Genomic DNA, 18,279 nt, shown 5'->3' on the forward strand with positions numbered 1-18,279 from the left:
ATCAGTTATTGAATAAAATATTATACCTTTTCCATCTTCAACCCATTATAAAACATAAAAGTACCCAAAGTTGGTAAAATATATTTTATTTGTTCATACAAAGAAATAGTATGAATTACCAGAATTTCATTTTCCTAGAAACATCTTTCTCTGTGTAAAATTAATTTGTGTTATACATAGGACAAAATACTTGATTTATTTTTTTTTTGTACATATTGGCTATTCTAACATCCAGGTTATAGAAGACATACTGCTAGAATTTGCTCAGTATTTTTTTAGATTACTGGGCTGAATGTAACTCAGTCATAAATTAATGTTACAAAACTGAAAAAAAAATCTAACCACACCTTTAAGTTTTATTAACCATTCTTCCTGAAAAATAGAAGGGAAATGACATGGACTTCTGAATCAGCATTTCAGATACTTACTAAAATCATTCTAGTTTATTAGAACCTTCCATTTTCCTTTCTTATGAGAATATCCTGCTAGGACCTGCAACTGTGTTCTCCAAAGGGTCTAAAATTTATATGTCACTCAAAATGACTCCCCCAAAGAATCCCATGAAAAAGACAATTTCTGCTCTTCTGTTATCCAATTAACATTTTATTCCATAATCCCTATACTTAAAATATCTTTCCAGGTACCACCTTTTAAGTTAACAGACTACTGTACACAAACGCCTCAAAGAAAACATTGGAAAGGTAGAAATAATTTTTTAAAATCTCCAATTTCTTGTTAACCTTTTTAATTTTTTTTTTCTTAGTGAGAAAAGAAACAAAACTGAGAGAAATAAAATACTTGGATGAATACCAGAGCTTTTCCTGTAAATTGGAAGAAAACCAAACATATGTTGGGACAAATTGCCTAAACATGAAATGGTATTTTTTTCTTCTAGCAGCTAAAAAGTTAAGCTTGGTGGCCTTGCAGATGGCCAGAACAGGAAGAAACCCAAGGCTTAATTTTCCGTGTTGCCTAACTTCCCTAAGAAGCAGACAGGCAGGCGGGTCCTATAGTAACTATCACGTGATGTGGTGTAACCTGGGGGCAGAAGCTGCATCCGGATCAGCCAGGAACTACAAGCTATCAGAGTCCTAGGAAGAGATGCATATGACATTTGATTTATTTGTCTCACATAGAAAAAAACTTGCCCTGCTCCATCAGTACTAATTATCGACATCTGTTTGGATTCAAGGACTTGACCCAGAATAGAATTTTGACCCACTTCAGTGTTCATGACTAAATGACCCTCCTATCTGAAAAGTTCCTGTTTCATTCTTATTTGAAAGCAGGGGATAAACAACTCAATTAAAAATCGTCCTGTTTGGAAAGAGGGCAGGGACCCGAAGGGAAAGGAAAAGTTCATTCATATTGTGGTACAGTTTTGTGGCATACCTTTCTCTGAACTTTTCTGCAATCTCCATGGTGAGTCATGTCAGACCATAAGGGTGTCCGGAAGGCTGATGGGGCAGGACTAGGTGAAGGACTTGCATACTGCCTTTAAGGTCAAGAGAGGTTATGCTGTAACTGAAAAGAAGTGTTCTCACTTCGATTTCAAATGAGCCTTCCAAACAGAAAAATGCACAACCAATTAGCACCCTGACGCAGGTGATTTTCCACACTCAAACAGCAAGAGTGGAGAATTATGCTATGATTCTGGGGTCGCCCTAAATGCAGGCTATAGTTGGGCTAAAATTCGTGGACAAATACAAAACCAGATGATCAAGATATCACTTAAAGCCCAGGGATATCTCTGGTTGGTTTCCAAAGATGAATTCCTTTGTCTTTTCCTACAGCTTTTCTGACTTGGATCTGGCAGGTTATCCCATAAAATATACAAAGAAATCCTTTGTAAATATCAGACCAGTTTGACAATGTGAGTGTCTTCTTACATATTCCTTGATGTAAGTATAACAACAATTCCTTTGTGGTAGAAGGACTCTGGACTTAGGAAATTGAGGAGGAACTACATATGTTGTTATGTGATATTGCTATATGGTTACCCACTGGCTAGTCATAACAAAGGATCCCCAACTACTGTGCCAACACAGAGTTATAGACAAAGCCTTTTACACCATAGTAACAATGCCCCAACCCTTCTGCCAAGACCTGGCTAAAACAAGGGATGGCTGAACAAGTGTCAGGGCCAAGAATCCACAGGCAACTTGGAGCCAGCTTTCTCAACATGTCCTTGCAAAAGACACTGGACAGTTCTATACCTTGCCACACCTTGGCTGACAGTGAGGGATACACTTGATCTTCATGGGTCTTGACACCCAGGCCCTGGGTTTGTGCCAGTGGCTTCAAAAGCCTATGGGGATTCTTTGGTGTGTTGCAGCAGAACTATCTGCCTGGAGAAAGGAGCATGGGCACTCTCATGCAGATTAGAAGAGATCATCTTTATTTTTAAAGCAGCACCCAAGCATGTCACTACATGTGACCTGGGAAAGAAGGGCTAGCATGTGCATACACTTCAAGGTGGTTAATGGACCAAGGAATGGGGGACACAGGGCCAGCCTTCAACATCGAAAGTTAAAGTAAATGGTCCCTGTCATTCAGACTCTAAAAGGATGTGATGTCCCTATACAGCCTGGCAATCCCCCCCCCCACCCGTGTGCTGAGTGGAGGTGGGGAGGCACCCTAGTGCGGTGCTTTGGAATCCTTGGGAATAAAACCACATCAACGAGGGAAGCCGCTAGGTGAGGTCTGACCTTCAGAATGGAGGCAACTCAGCGCTCCTAGGAGGTACACTGGGCAGGATGAATCGCACAAGCTGGACAGTGAAACCCAAGACACGAGGGGACAGTCATTGAAGGCTGGATACCCGTAACAACAAAAATCTCAAGTTGTGCTTTTCTTCTTTTTAAATATAATGGGGGGGGGGGGAGAAAAAAAATGGAAGCACCATCAATTGTGAGGACTCGGACAAAATCTCAGAGTTAAACACTTTGGAATGTTAACAGATCATGAAGCTAACTCTCTAAAAAAGAGTGTGGCTAGGCAGCTTAGTGAATTAATTGCTTATGAATTAAAAATAAATTATTATAAAATAGATTTCTGTACATTTTACATACATATAATCTCTCTCTCTCAATATATAAGCCACGTGGTTAAATGACACCGCCCGGGTCCCTTCAATCCCAGCCGAAGTCGTGCCCGGTCATCTGGTAGAACTTCAAGTTGAAGGGCCGGTAGAACTCGCGCAGCCTCTGCACCACCTCCTGGGCGATCTCGGGGTGGGTCCTGCCCTTGGTCTTGCCCAGGCAGTGGGGTTTGCTGCTGCCCTCGGCCTTCTTCAGGCAGGGGAAGCCCTTGGTCTTGTTGAAGTAGAAGTGCTTGTCGGTGATAATGCGCTTGAGGCCCAGGAAGTCCTGCACGCGGCCCAGCTCGCCGGCCGGGTCGCTGATGAGCCGCTCGCCGCTCACGAAGAGCATCTGGCCGATGGGGAAGTGGCGCAGCCAGTGCTCCAGGTGCTTGGCGTAGATGCCGATCTGGATGGCGCTCCACGACGTGTCGATGAGGCCCGTGCTCCTGTTTTTGAACGTCAAGCTCTCGAAGGTGGGGATGTCGGGCCGCTTGGAGAGCGTCTGCGTGTAGTCCGAGATGGCCCTGGTCACCGGGTCGCGCACCACCACGATGAGCTTGGTGTCCTTGGACATGGCCGAGATGCGCGCGGGCGCCTCCCGCGTGACAAAGTAGCTGGGCGTCTTCTCCATGGTGATCTGCCCGTCCAGGGTCCTGGGCATCAGGTCCCTGTGGAAAGCAAACAGAGCAATCTAGGGTCAGAAGGTGGCGCACCCCTCTTGAGCCCCACCTCTCAACATCAACGCTTCCAATCCTGGCCATCTCTTATTAAAGGGGGTGATGGCAGAGACATAAAAATGCAAACTGCAAGCAACATTTAGAGCTAAAGGTCCATCAACGCCCCGTGGGAAGTTTGGAAGCCACATACTCTCTGCCTGAAATGGGAAGACATTCTCATGCAAGGTATGTTTTTCTCTAAGATCCCTCTAAGGGTGTCACCTGTTCCTTATTTTTCAGGGTACCCAGGTTTCAGATTGCCCCCAAAGAGTTGATGTCAAAACAAACAAACAAAAAAGCCCTTGGCCTCTGGATGTGCCTTTCCTAAAAAGTAGCACCTGGATCTCAGAAATTTCCTTACCCTTGAGTTCCCAACAAAACACAATCACCAAGCCCAGGCAAATGTTCCATAGGTTTTTTAGAAAGCAAAGGTCCCTGGATCAGGCCAGTTTGTACCCATGGCCTGGGGACAAATACCTTTGCTCTGAAAAACAGCAAAGCAACAAAAAAAAAAAAAAAAAAAAAAAAAAAAATCAGGTGAAATCAGGAAAGTGTAAACTGATACAAATACCTATGAAACTTCCAAAAACACTTTAAGAAAAACACTTTAAGAAAAAAAAAAGTGGAAGATATCTATCACAGCAAACTCGAGCAGGAAACAATACTGATACAACCTGTAAAGGAACAGTTCAGAGACATAGGCCATGGGATTTGGCCCATAAAGCAGTTTTGTGGCATCAAGTCACAATTACACTGATTGCACAAATCACTGGTGTCAGGCCTTAGTTATAAGACAGTAAGTCAAAAGGTACATGAATATAGCTGGTCTTATAAAATAATGGTTTGCAACATTTTTATTGTTACAGAAATGCTGTTATGAGACTATGCCATGGTTTCTGTGAAACCATGGATAGACTTGAGCCCTGAATGTAGAATTTAGGAGTCTGTGGACGCTGCTATTCTTTTTGTAGAATATTTTCAAGTAAATCTGGAGGAAGAGGCTCAAGGTGAGCAAGGATATGGTGGGAGAATTGGAGAAAGGAACTAGGAAAGAAACCCTGGGATGGGGAGAAGGATGACACATATCCTGTGTCATAAGTTTCTGCTACACCTCAGAAGGCGGGACACGTGTGTGTATGTGCCGGTGTGTCTCTATCAAAAGAGATATTCTTACCCACAGGAGGATAGAGAGAGAGAAAGAACACGGGGTAAGAGGTCCTCCTCTGACAAGAGACATCCAGATGTTTGCCTTCAAAAGCTCCACGAAGGTGGGGGCTGTATGCATATCTGGTCCCCTCCTCTGTTATTTCCCTACCATCTAACATGGTTCTTAGAATGACAACAGTTGTCTACTAAATATATGCTGAAAAATGAACAGTTAAGTGATCTGGGTTATTGGAAAGTCCTATTTGGAAATATAAATGATTAAGAGTACGTCAGGGCTGGGGGTTGTGGCTCAGTGGTAGAGTGCCTGCCGTGGTCAGGTGGGGCCCTGGATTCGATCCTCAGCATCACATAAAAACAAATAAACAACAACAAATAAATAAAGGTTAAATTCTTAAAAAAAAAAAAAATAAAAAAGAGTACATCCTTATAAATGGGCTGGGGTTTGAATCCCTCTGTCTCCAACACTTATTAGCTATGTGATCAGGAGACAAGTTATTTAATCTCTCTAAGCACTGGTATCCTATTATGCAAAATGGGAATAATTCTGTCTACCTCATCCAGTTGTTAAGAAAAGTAAATGAGGACTGCAGAGCTGGAGTGGTTTAGCTTTACAGTTAAAGAATGTGGGCTTGGAAGTCAGACTGTCAGGTTCAAATCTTGGCTCTGCCACTTAAAGCTGTGTAACCTTGAATGATTAAACTTTTCTGGGCCTCTTTTCCTCACTGGTGAAGATGGAGATAACAACACCTATTGCACGGGAGTTTAATAAAATTTATTTTATTTATTTTTTTCTAGAGGGAGAGAGAGAGAGAATTTTTAATATTTATTTTTTAGTTATCGGCGGACACAACATCTTTGTTTTGTATGTGGTGCTGGGGATCGAACCCGGGCCGCACGCATGCCAGGCGAGCTCGCTACCGCTTGAGCCACATCCCCAGCCCCAATAAAATTTAAATAATAATCGTAATATGCTTAAAATATATCTGACATACATTACCATGTCTGGTATCTGCTTGTTAAATATCAGATGCCAGTACTGTTATTATCATTAAGTTGCTCAATACCCTGTTTATGGAGGTGGTAGAGCCAAAATTAAACATCAATGTGTGTGTGCTGATGTGTCCATATAAATAAATATGTGTACCAAAAAAATTAAGTGCAATAATTAACTGGGTATTAAATATTGGTCACAAGCTGGGCACGGTGGTGCACACCTGCAATCCCAGTGACTCAGGATGGCTGAGGCAAGAGGATTGTGAGTTCAAAGCCAGCCTCAGCAACTTAGCAAGGCACTAAGTAACTCAGCAAGACCCTATCTCTAAATAAAATATTAAAAAGAACTGGAGATGTGGCTCAGTGTTAAGCGCCCCTGGGTTCAATCCCTGTTTTGTTGTTGTTGTTGTTGTTGTTGTTGTTGTTTGTTTGTTTGTTTGTTTTTGGTCAGACTAAAATCATCTTTTAGCTATGGGACAGAGACTTCTGATTGTCACACCTGGGCCCTGAAGTGAAAAAAGAACCCACACAATTTCCACATCATTTTTACCAAATATTTACTTATCAATAGAACATTCTAAACTTCTGGCTTTAAGCCATCCTAACCCACTGAGATATAGTTTGAGCACATTTATAAAAATGATGATATAAACTGTTTATCACATGAGCCAGAAAGGGCAGTTCCCTGGAGAGGGTGTGTCCCTTCTTCCAGAACACTGCCCAGAGAGAGTTCAGGGGAAGAGCACTTTGCCCTTAAGGGAGCCTGTCGCCGCAGCTCTGTGGCCATGTCTGGTGGATATTAAAGCTGGATTGACCCAGTTTGCCTATTAGCCACTTAGATTAATGAAGCAGTGTCATCAGGCTAATGTGATCAAGGATTAAAGAGTCCCTTCTCTCAACTTCTTTTGCATGTGTCTATAAAGCAGCTCAATCCAGATAAAGGCCAGGTTTCTTCCCTGTGCTAAGCCGTCTTCAATTGGAGGGTCTATGAGAGGTTAATATTCAGAATTAAAATGTTATCCCCTTGCTTTGAAAGAAATCCAACCCCCCAAATTCCCCAGGGCGATTGTGGAAGGGTAGATCTGTCTGACCTTATGGATTCTGCAATCTGGCTTCCAGTTGCGGCTCTTGGTACCACCATTTACTGAGGCCTGTGATCCTTGGATGGGTCACTTATTACCACAGTTTTCTCATCTGGACAATGAGACCAAGGATGGCGTCCCTTTTCTAGGGTTTTGGAGAGGACTAGAGAAGTTAACCTCAGTACCCAGCCTGGTAGATGGACAGTGCTAGGAAACTGTGGTCAACGTGTCCTGCTAACAGCATCCTGGCAAGGCTGTAAGGAAGCAAGAACTGCACCCAGGGTACCAGTCCCCCATTGGTTCTGCCCCACAGAGGAGCCAACAGGGAGGTTTGGTTCCCCAGAGAAGCCAGACACAGGAATACTAGAACCTGTTCTCAGCCTGCCTTGAGTCCACCATCATCTCGGAACCTCTCTGCCTGCACTGCCTTAACATTCTTACAGAAGGATCTGGTGTAACCAAACAAAATGGCGCAACTTTTGTGAATAAGAGACCAGTATAGGACTAGTAAAAAGAAAATAGGAGATTAGCCATAAATAAGACTCCCTGAGCTGTGGGCAGATCTACTGGGCTAGCGTGCCGGCTGGTCCCCAGACTATTCAGGAATATCATCTCTAGAGGATCCCCTCCCTCCACCGTGGTCTGGAATGTGTCGACATGTGTCAGAAAATACTCATGCAGCCTCAGGACTTGGGGGCTCTGGGGCTGCTCTCCCCTCTGTGTGCCTGGAGGCCAACAAGCAGCAGTTGAGAAATAAGATACACAACTGGTTTCTCCATCACCAAATGACTCCTGTGCCCTCTCCATAGGCTTCCAAGGGCTCATCTGTAGTGGGTACTGGGATCAGATGGAGCCCAACATCTCCCCAGCACATCCCTAGGGATCCTTCTATTACAGAAAAAAAAAATTACTTGATGGCAGTACTTAAATCACCGGCAAGGAAGACTTTATTCAGGTCCATCATGATAAGAATAAAATATCACAGCCACAGAGCCCAGCAATGGGGTCCTACAATGGAACCTGGTAGTGCAGGGAGAGAAATGGGGCTCAATTTCAAATGCAGCATGGGCACTGAGTAGGAATGCAGGATCAAGGAGTGGGGTTGGGGATCAGCGTTCAGCAAATAACTAGGAGGAAAGAAACATCCAGGGTAAGGAGACAGGCCAGGGTAATCAGACACCACCTGGGGGAGAGTGGAGGATAAAGAGCCAATCAGATATCGAGGTGATCAGATGGGGGTGGGGGCGGAGCGTTCTTGACAAAGGAATTTAGCAGGGTTCTTTGCTAAAACTGGATTTTACAAGGAAATGCACAGATGGGCCTAGAAGAAGTTTTGGTAGTCTGATGAGAGTTTGGTCAAGGAGAGAATCTATGTCACACCAAGTTGGGAACACGGCCTGACCTGAGAAGCTCCTGGCACAGAACCTTCAAGAAGTTATAAGCAGTTACCTATTTTCTGCTTGAACTGCTCTTCTCTCCCCATCCCCCACCCCACGGCCACCAGCAAACCCCAGAGCAAAGTCCTCTCCATTGCTTCCTGACCCCACTATCTCCTCTTCCCCTTCTCCGGTCATACTTCCTTGTCCTCGTGCTTAGTGACCTCACCAAGGTCAACGGTGGCTCCGAGGGGAAAGGATGAGGATGTGGCTGACACATGAGATGTGGTGAAGGATGTGGTGAAGGCTCCCAGGCAGGCCTGCTTTTGCCCATCCCACAACCCCAGCAGCTGCTCCAGCCCCAGGCTGGCCTGTGGGAAGAGCACACCATGAAGGTTAATTGAGCTGCTCATTTTTAAAAAGCCAGTTTCTCAAATGAAGAGTCACAGCTAATAATTATAGAGTACTCTGGAGCTTGCAAAGAGACTTTCACATGCATTATCTGATTTAATCCTTTGCCAAAAAAACCTTTGAGGTACGTACTAATCCCCAACTGGCTAATGAGGGAACTAAGGCTACAGCATAGTTGGTGGGTGACTGTTTTGGAGCCTACAAGTCAAAGAGCTGGGACTTAGAGTCAGCTCTCCAATGCAGCTCCATCCATCCATCAGGACAGTCTCCCTCTCAGCCCTCTTTATTTTCTTCCCAGTATGACCAAGAGCACGTAGACCTACACACCTATTCTTTCTTTAAATAGACACCAGTATCTTTTATTTTTTCTCTCATTCATAGATTAGGATCTTAATAGTAGCTATTTCAGTGCTAACCAGATAACTGCTGATCTCAATTGTTCAAATATGAATCATATTTCAAAACAATAAACCTCTTGGGTTCACAAAGTCCCACTGTTAACTGCATTTTATGGGGCCTGGAAAATTACCTCTTTGCCACGGGGGGCGGGGCGGGGTAAGAAAGGATGCCTCTTTGCAAGGACAGAAACCTGTCACATACCACTGGCTCATGGGGAACGACAGCATCTCCAGTCCTAGACTAAGGAGGACACATGGCTCACAGACCATGAGAAGAGTCCCCTAGGACAGCCTAGGAGACACTATGCAGATGCGTGCCCACCACTGAAGGCAGAAAAGATGCCCTTCTTCCATTAAACCTAAAGGGTGAGGCAGACTATCAAGGCCTAGGAAAGATAAGCACAGTGAACTTCCAGGAGACCCTAAGGCAGGATCCTCAGCCAGGTGAGTCTGGAGGGAGCCCTTCAGGCTTTCAACCGGTTTGATGATGCTTATAAGAAAGCCATGTGCACAGTCTAGGACAGAAGGTCTCAACTCTGGTTGCATATTAAAACCATCTAAGGTGCTTTCAACAAGTAGAGGCCTGGGCCCCACCCCAGGCACAATGAATCAGGCCCTGAGTGAGTGGGCCCAACACCAGAATCTTTTATGATTCTAATGTGCTGCCAAGACTAGAAAGCAGTAGTCTCCGGGCCTGGAATCTGGTGGTTGGGCATTTATTCCACTGATATTTGTACCTATGTCAGTGGAGACACTGTGTGGGTCACAGAAGGCATTATAGAGGCCAAACTGTGAACACAACTAAAACTTGTTTAGTTAACATAGGAATTCTTTTTTGAGTCAAAGGCCCAGAACTAAAGCTGGAGAAGAATCACACTCTCATCTAATAGTAGATCACAAAGAAATGAGAGCAGAAGCCCTATGGTCTACAAACTGCAGACACAAGAACATAATACACAATCAGGTTTAACACAAAGAGAATAAAAGGATGCTTTTTTGCCTCTAAAACACACAAACAGATGCACAAGCACACAAGCTTAACTCAGTTGGTTATCAAGCACAATCAGGGTACCAGAAAAACAAAATGATTGGGTGCACGGTGGTGCATATCTATAATCCCAGCGATTTAGGAGGCTGAGGCAGGAGGATCATACATTCAAGACCAGCACGGGCAATTTAGCAAGCATCTCGAGATGAGATAAAATAAAAAGGGTGGGGATGTAGCTCCTTAGCAAAGTGTCCCTGTGTTTAAGCCCTAGTCCTGCCAAAAGAAAAAAAAAAGACAAAGAAACTAGAAGCAGGATAAGCCCATGTCTACTCGTGCAATAAAGAAATCCTAAGAGTTGCATCTTATCCTTTCATCACCAAAAGTTAGACCACATCATCCGAAGCAGAACAACGAAAAACAGGTGAGGAGTAATGCTAGTATGAGATTATCTCATTTATGCCTTTGTCAAAGCTTGTGGATTAAATTAAATTAAATTCTCTTAAAACAAAAAATTCCAGGGGCTGGGGTTGTAGTTCAGTGGTAGAGTGCTTGCCTAGCCATGCAAGGCACTGGGTTCGATCCTCAGCACCACATAAGAATAAATGAAAGAAAGGTATTGTGTCCATTTACAGCTTAAAACAATTTCTTTTTAAATCCCTTAAGGGCTGGGGGGTGTAGCTCAGTGGTACAGTGCTTGCCTGCCTACTTCATATAAGGCTCTGAGTTCAATCCCCGACACCCAGAAAGGGGAAGGAAAACAAAAACAAAAACAAAAAAAACATCTCATGATTGGGCTGGGCTGTGGCTCAGTGGTAGAGCGCTTGCCTAGCACATGTGAGGCACTGGGTTCCATCCTCAGCACCACATAAAAACAAATAAATAAAGTTATGTCCATCTACAACTAAAAAAAAAAATTAAAAATTATGAAACTAAGATTTAATGTAAAAAAAAAATGATCATAATCTTGAGGCAGGGAGGGTAAGGAGAGTGGTTTAATCATATTTGAGGATTAAAATTCCAGCCTCCTGGGCCCTCTCTCTCAGGACTGGAGAAATCAGCCCAGAAGCTAGGTCTGTTTTCCTGGGAATGCTTGTCGAAGGCTTTCAGAAACACAGAGTTGGTGGGGCTCCTCCGTGCTGCAGCTAAGAGCAGACTATTAAAAACAAACCTTAAGCCTTAAGGAAGAGGGGAATAAGAATGAATCAGAGAAGTTCTAAAGAGTCCTCTGATTCTGATATTTTCTAGTTCCAAATGCTGCCCTGATTTTCTTTCTTTGCTTCTTCCTTTCCTGGGGTGACACCCCCACTCCTAGAGTCCAGCAATTGAACTTATTGTTTGAACTGGTCAATTACACAACAATAAAAGGGGAGATTATTGAAATGGGCGTAACCTAACTCGCTACAGTCAAACGGATGCCCACACATTTACGAAAAACAGATGATGTAAGTTAATGAACTTCAGGGGGAAGAGGATGCACACCCACTCTGAAATGGGGTTGGTCCAGTCTTCCAACCCAAGTGAGAGGAATTGGGAAAGGAAAGGGGACTGTTCAGCCCCCTCCTTTTTGCTCTTCCAATGGGAGATATGATCCTATATGATTCCTAGTTTTTCTAGTGTTTCGAACCTGAAGAGGGGCTGTATTTTATTGAATGCTTTTTCAGCATCTATTTAGATAACAGATGAGTCTTGGAAACCCATATGTAGCAAAAGGAAATTTAAAAAATTAGGAGAAAGATTTCCCAACTTAGTTGCAGAAATATCCCATAATTTTGGAATTGCAACAAAGTTTTTCCCCCCTTCTTTTTAAAACTTTAACATTTTAACTTACACATAGGAAAAGTTATTCTTGGTGTCTAAGAATTTTGACAAATGCACATAATTATGTGACGATCGCTGCAATATACAACAGTTCAACCAGACTCTAAAACCCCCTTGTGCTTCCCCTTCCAACAAAAATCTAACTAACAAAGGGCTGAGGCTATCCAAATCCTTGTTTTGATACTATTCTGGGGGAAATATTATTGAAATGAGAAAATGGTCAACGGGGACTTAGAAATTTTGATATAACAGATATATTTACTGTTGATTTTTTAAGAGACTAGTTATTTTTTGTGAGGATCTTAGCTTCTTATTGGCATGTCCCCTTGACCACCATTCCAAATTTCTCTGTCTCATCTTTTGCATCTGTATAGTTAGCCTTGCCTGGAGGCTGAAGTGGTTCTCCCCATTCAGATAAACTGTTCTGATAAGAATGCCAAGGGCCCAGGCCAAGAAATGATGATAGCCCATCAACTTTAGTATCATTTCTGGGTGCCTGATAAACCCACATCAGCAGCCAAATTCAAAAACACTGGGGATGGGGAGGGGGGTAAATAGGTGGAACAGATAATTAAGGGCCATGAACTTCTCCTTAGAATACTATAATGATGGACATCTGTCATCACACCTTTGTCCAAACCCAAGGATGTACAATACCAACAGTGAACCTGAATGTAAACTGCAGATTCTGGGTCACAATAATGTGCCATGTACATTCACAGGTTGTCACAAAAATCCCACCGGGGGTGGGGCTGGGTGTTGATGATGGAGAGGTTCTGCCTGGGGTGGGGCTGGAGATATATATAGATCCCTATACCTTCTGCTCAGCTTTGCCATGAACCTAAAATTGCTTTTAAAAGTAAATTCAATTAACAAGAAGAAGAAAAGAAAACACTGACATCTGGCAAAGTTTCTCTCCCTGACCAAATTCTAATCAGGCCCTTGAATTTTCCAACTAGGTTACCAGAGACCTTGTGCTGAATTTAAGCTACCCAGGCCCCTCACCTAGCTTCTTCTCCAAGGCAAGCGGTCTCAGCTACTGCTCTGTCTGTTCCCTGGTGAAAGAAATGCACCCGGTAAGGGAAACTAAAGACCCAGAAACTGATGGAACAGAAGCTGGGGGCTTTATATCAAGCTTAGCATTCTCTGGACCAGTGACCTCCATCTCCCCATCACAGAGAGGCCCATGAAACCCACTCACTTGGTCAACTTGAAAGAACAGAGAAGGCTGCTGTATAGTTGAGATCAGTTTGGGGTAAGAGGAAGGGAGGGGACGCTGCTTCCCAGAAGCAAGCTTGAAAGCTGTCAGACAAGTCTTAGAGGTGAAAGCCGCTGGCAGGTTTGGGGGAAGGGCATTTAGTTCTCTAGGCCAAAGTGCTAAAATCAAGGAGAAGAGAAAGAGTAGGATCCTAAGTCATTACAGTCCTAATCACAGGATCTTCTATATCAATATGCATGTGCTAACATTTATTATGATCTCTGAAGATCAATCTATCAACCAACACTAAAAGTATTCACCACCCCAAACTCCCAGGTACCTTTCCGCCTCATGACAATACACTCACAGGGGACCTCAGAAGTCAGAAGGAGGAAATTAATTCTATTTAAGTCTCCCCTTTTTCTTTTCTTCTCCTACAGAAAGATAAGACACCCAGCCAGGGATGAGAAAAGGAGATTTTCGTGGAAACTTAATACAGTTGTGGGGACAATGACAGCAGAGAGGTGTAACCTGAACTGTAAGCCTTAACTCGGGAGGTTTCTTCTTTAAAGCAGCTTTTCTTCCCAGGGGGCTCAGTTTGGTGGGGAGGAAGATGCTATCAATCCAGCCTCTCTTTATCTGGGCCCTGCTTCCTTTCCTTGGAAGCCTCAAAGTCCACCAGCTCCAGCTCCAAGCTTCCCCCTTCAAAGGGCCACATCTCCATAAATAATTATCTCCATTTGGGAGAGATGTTTGCATATCAAAGCACTCCTTTGGGAGGGTTTCAAATAATTTCAACTAAAACTGTAAATAGTGGTTCTCAATTTTCAGTTCTCAAGCTGCCTGGATCCTGGGGGCTGCCCGGAAGTGATGTCAAGATGCCTACAAAAGTTTATGGGCCAATTTTTGCTATCCTTCCCCCCCCCCCGCTTTTTTTTAAGGTAATGGGTTGGAAAAAGAGAAACACAACAAAGGATGGACTCCCCAAGCCCTCCTCCTCTTCCAAATCGGCTCTCCTTTGTCCACCCCCAGCTCCCAACCCCCACCGCAAGGATTTGGCCTCCATTGTCCTCCAATTTCAATACTGCTCAGAAAATGAAAAGCCTTTGTATGCCATGAAGGGGGTGGGGCGCAAAAGAGCATCTCAGGGCCCTGGGTCAGCTCGAGACCCCTTTCATTTGGGCAGAATCCTGGGTTATAAGGCCCTGCTTCACAAAGGCCCCCGAGTTCCTGTTCCGGGAAGGGGTTGGGGCGGGGTGGGGGGACAGGGGGGCGGGTTTCAATTAAAAGCTAATAGCCTTTTGTGTAGGAGCCCTCTCGGGTATTGCTGGTGTTTATTGGGCCTCACTGTGGGCCGGGAGGGACAAGTCCTGTGAAATCTGAGGGATCTGAATCCTATTTCCTGGAAAAAAAAAAAAAAAAAAAAGAAACTTAAAAAAAAAATCATTGCAAAGAAAGAAAAAAAAATGTTCTGGGAAGCAGACTTTCTAGAAAGTAATATCAGCCTTGCCAATGGTGTGGGTGCAGGGGGCAGAAGTGAGAGCACAGAGAGAAGGCCGGTGGGAAGGTACCTGGTCCCAGGCAGCGCACACACCTGTCTCTGATGAGTTTGGGTTTGAAATGTGCTCCTCTCGCTCCTGTTTTTCACATGCCCCTGGATGTACCCTCTCCCAGCTCCAACTTCATCCCCAGACAGAGCTGCCTGCTCTTGGGAATGGGAGTAGATGTTTGTAAACAGGCCCTCACCCCAGAGCTTTAGAGACAGGCCTTCTCAGTCCATGGATGAGAATCACTACCCATCTGCACCCCACCTCCATGTAGAACTGGACCAGGGGACTGAGCTCTGGGGGACTGAAACCTCTGGATTCCTTCCTGCCCTGCTGCAGGTAGACAAGAAGCTGAGACCTTGGACGAGGCACTCCAAGCTTTGGGCTCATTCCTCTGCGTATAAAAATTAATGGATTGAGGCTCAGCATGGTGGCACAGGCCTGTAATCCCAATGGTTCAGGAGGCTGAGGCAGAAGGATTGCCAAATTCGAGGATAGCCTCAGTAATTTGGCAAGGCTCTAAGCGACTTAGTGATACTTTGCCATAAAATAAAAAAAATAAAAAGCCCTGGGGATATAGCTTAATGGAAAAGCACCTCTAGGTTCAATCTCTAGCATCCCCCCCCCCTCCAAAAAAGCTAATGGATTGGTTTTAAAAGGCCTAAAATTTTGTGAGGTGATCATTAGAGTCAGCATCTCCCTACCCTACCCTCATTCCACCTCCTCCTATGCAAACAGTAAGTAAATTGGCTCAAGTTGGCAGGGAGTAATTAGAACATCCACACATACTTGGTCCAGAATGTACTTCAGGTGCACAGGCATAGGTCTCCAAGAGGTGCAATTCAAGTGGAGGTCAATGTCAAGTGTACCCCCAAATGAGACACCTACTTGTTAAAGCAGCCTGGTCAGTAATAAGAAAAAAAAAAAGAAAAAAAGAAAAGGGCTGTGAGGCTTTCAGCAGGTTGTCTAATGTCTCTGTGCCATTTTTCCTCATCTGTAAAATGGAAACATTTTACATTGCTACTCCCTACCCATGCCCTGCTTTGTTGTTGTTGTTGTTGTTTTGTTTTTTAGGATTGAATGCAGTTTGTAGGTTAATGAGCTCAAAAAACCAGCCAAACTCTGCCCAAAGGTAACGTGCAATGAATCTCACTAACACCCCCTCTTGATTTCTCCCTTAGCACATGGCCCTAGGTGAAGGAAATACTGGTAAAGAAAAAGAGAAACCAAATGGGTTTGTAAATCCAAAGGCTCCTATAAAAACACATATTTGAAAGGGTTCTCATTTCCCCGCAAGTCTTCCTTTGTGCTATGAAGACTCTCATTCTGTGTCTCCCCTGCCCGCCCCTCCTATTTAGTCACCCCAAGAATTTTGGAAACTAAAGAAAACTGAACTTCCCTTCTTAGTTTGGCATTACTGAAGACGATCCAAGCCAAAGAAAACTGAGAAATGACACTGTGTTTAAAACACGTGTGATCTGGGACTGGGACTGGGGCTGGGGCTCAGCGGTAGAGGGCTGGGCTGTGAGGCCCTGGGTTCGATCCTCTGCACCACATACAAATAAATAAATAAATGTCCAACTATAACCAAATATATGTGTAAAACACATACACATACACAATCTACTTTTCCTTTAACATGGTGGAGATGTGGTTGGCTGAAACAACCTCAATTTCACATCTAAGGCTCCTTGTAGGAGACTCACAGGGCAAATACCCTCAGTTACCCTCTCCACCTCCTGGGGGCAGGGCAGGGGGTGTGTGGAATCCCAGTTAGCACTGGACTTAAGGCCAAGATAATGGCTTCATTCACTCTCTGCTTCCCTTCCCGCTCAACAAACAGAACCCCATTTTATGGTTATCAACTGAAAACAGTATAAGGTAAATTAGGTCAATAAAAAAAGAAAAACTTAAGACTGTAAGCTTGAGTTAAACTAAAATGAAGGGAAATGAATACAAATAAACTCTCCTTATCACAGGTTTTCAATAGCTCAAGAAGAACATTTTAGAGAAGAAGTACTTTCTAACCAGAGAGAACAATCAAGAGGGTGTAACACTTGGAGACACTGCTGATAAAACACTGCTGTTTCTTATCTTGCATTCTTCATTAGTACTTACTTCTTCCCAGTAGGTGGGTCCCTGTGTGAAGCTGGTTAAGAGTGATCTCAGGAACGTTAAGTGGCATGGCAATGACACCCTAACTTGATACTCATCAATGAAATTCTGCCATTTTTGAAAGTCTCAGCTTACAAAGTTTGGAAGCTTCCCAGAGTCAACCTTCACTGGGAGAAAATGTCCTACACTCTCAAATTCTTATCTTTCCATTGTCATGGTTAAACCATTTATTCCAAAAGCTCCATAAATTTTCAATGGATTACTACAGACAGGCCAACTTGCCTGTTTATTTCATATCCAAAGATACAACGGAGGGGAAGTGTTGGAGGCAGAATATTTTCACAAATATTCTGAATGATTCGAATGGGTCCCCTCATTATTTGTGACATTCTGTTTGGTAGGTGATGTTGCCTGACTGATGAGTCTTCAAATACAATTTCTAGCAACATTTCTGTGTCTTAGACAAAGCACCCCCGACCTGGTCCCCCACCCCCAACTCCAAGGGAACAAAACTGTAAGCACCAAGGAGATCAAATAACTAAATGGTTACTGAGGGAGCTGCTAAGAATTACAAGTGAGATTAGCCTTTTATCCTGCATTAGCCTCAGTGAAACACTAACCCAGTAACTATCTTCAAGACCAACGACTCTTTCTAAGAACAAAATGTTTGATTGAATTTTATCAAGCCTTCCATGTTTTGCTTAATATTATTTTGTGAATTTCATTTTATTTTTTCGTACTGGGGGTTAAACCCAGGGGTGTACCACTGAGCTACATCCCCAGCCCTTTTTATGTTGAATATTGAGACGGAGTCACTAAGTTGCCCAGGCTAGCCTCAAATTTGCCATCCTCCTGCCTCAGCTTCCTGAGTTGCTGGGATTACAGGTATGTGCCACTGGGCCCAGCTTGACTATGAATTTTGAAGACTTCTACCTTCAAAATAAAAATACAAGAAAATAGCAAGACCCCAGGCAGACGAAGCACTTGAAAATATTTGTTGAATAGACAAATGAAAAATGAATGAAAAGGAATCAACTAGCTACGCTTAAAGCTAACGACAGGCAGTCACGAGGCGTATGTGCAAAGGGAATTGGGGGCAACCTGGAATTATAAATCACCATGTGATCCAGGTTTGAAACTGGTGATGGTCTCAGTGATGATACATTTATATATCACCATTCTCATTACATTAAGTGACACAATTATATTAAGAGGCCATCAACATAAAAAGGTCTGGAACTTGAATGCTAATAAGTAGAATCAAAGAACAATTGAGCTATAAGATCAGAGTTCCTCGCCAGGCTCAGGCCTGTAATCCTGGCACCTCAAAAGACTCAAGTAGGAGAATCACAAGTTTGAGGCCAGCCTTGGCAATTTAATGAGACCCT

At 43.6% G+C, this 18,279-nt stretch overlaps 1 protein-coding gene across 1 annotated transcript in view; it reads right to left on the reverse strand.

Moving 5' to 3' along the window:
- Positions 1-118: 118 nt before the first annotated feature.
- The window catches only part of LOC308635993 (heparan sulfate glucosamine 3-O-sulfotransferase 3B1), a 41,151-nt gene continuing 22,990 nt past the window's right edge, over positions 119-18,279 (reverse strand). Inside the window, exon 2 of the mRNA XM_081270965.1 lies at positions 119-3,750. Coding sequence (XP_081127091.1) covers positions 3,132-3,750 — 619 coding nt within the window. The 3' untranslated portion in view covers positions 119-3,131. The remainder of the gene's footprint in view (positions 3,751-18,279) is intronic.

Source organism: Spermophilus citellus, assembly GCF_964194105.1.
Source record: "Spermophilus citellus genome assembly, chromosome: 17".
In the NCBI taxonomy this organism is placed as follows: Eukaryota; Metazoa; Chordata; class Mammalia; order Rodentia; family Sciuridae; genus Spermophilus; species Spermophilus citellus.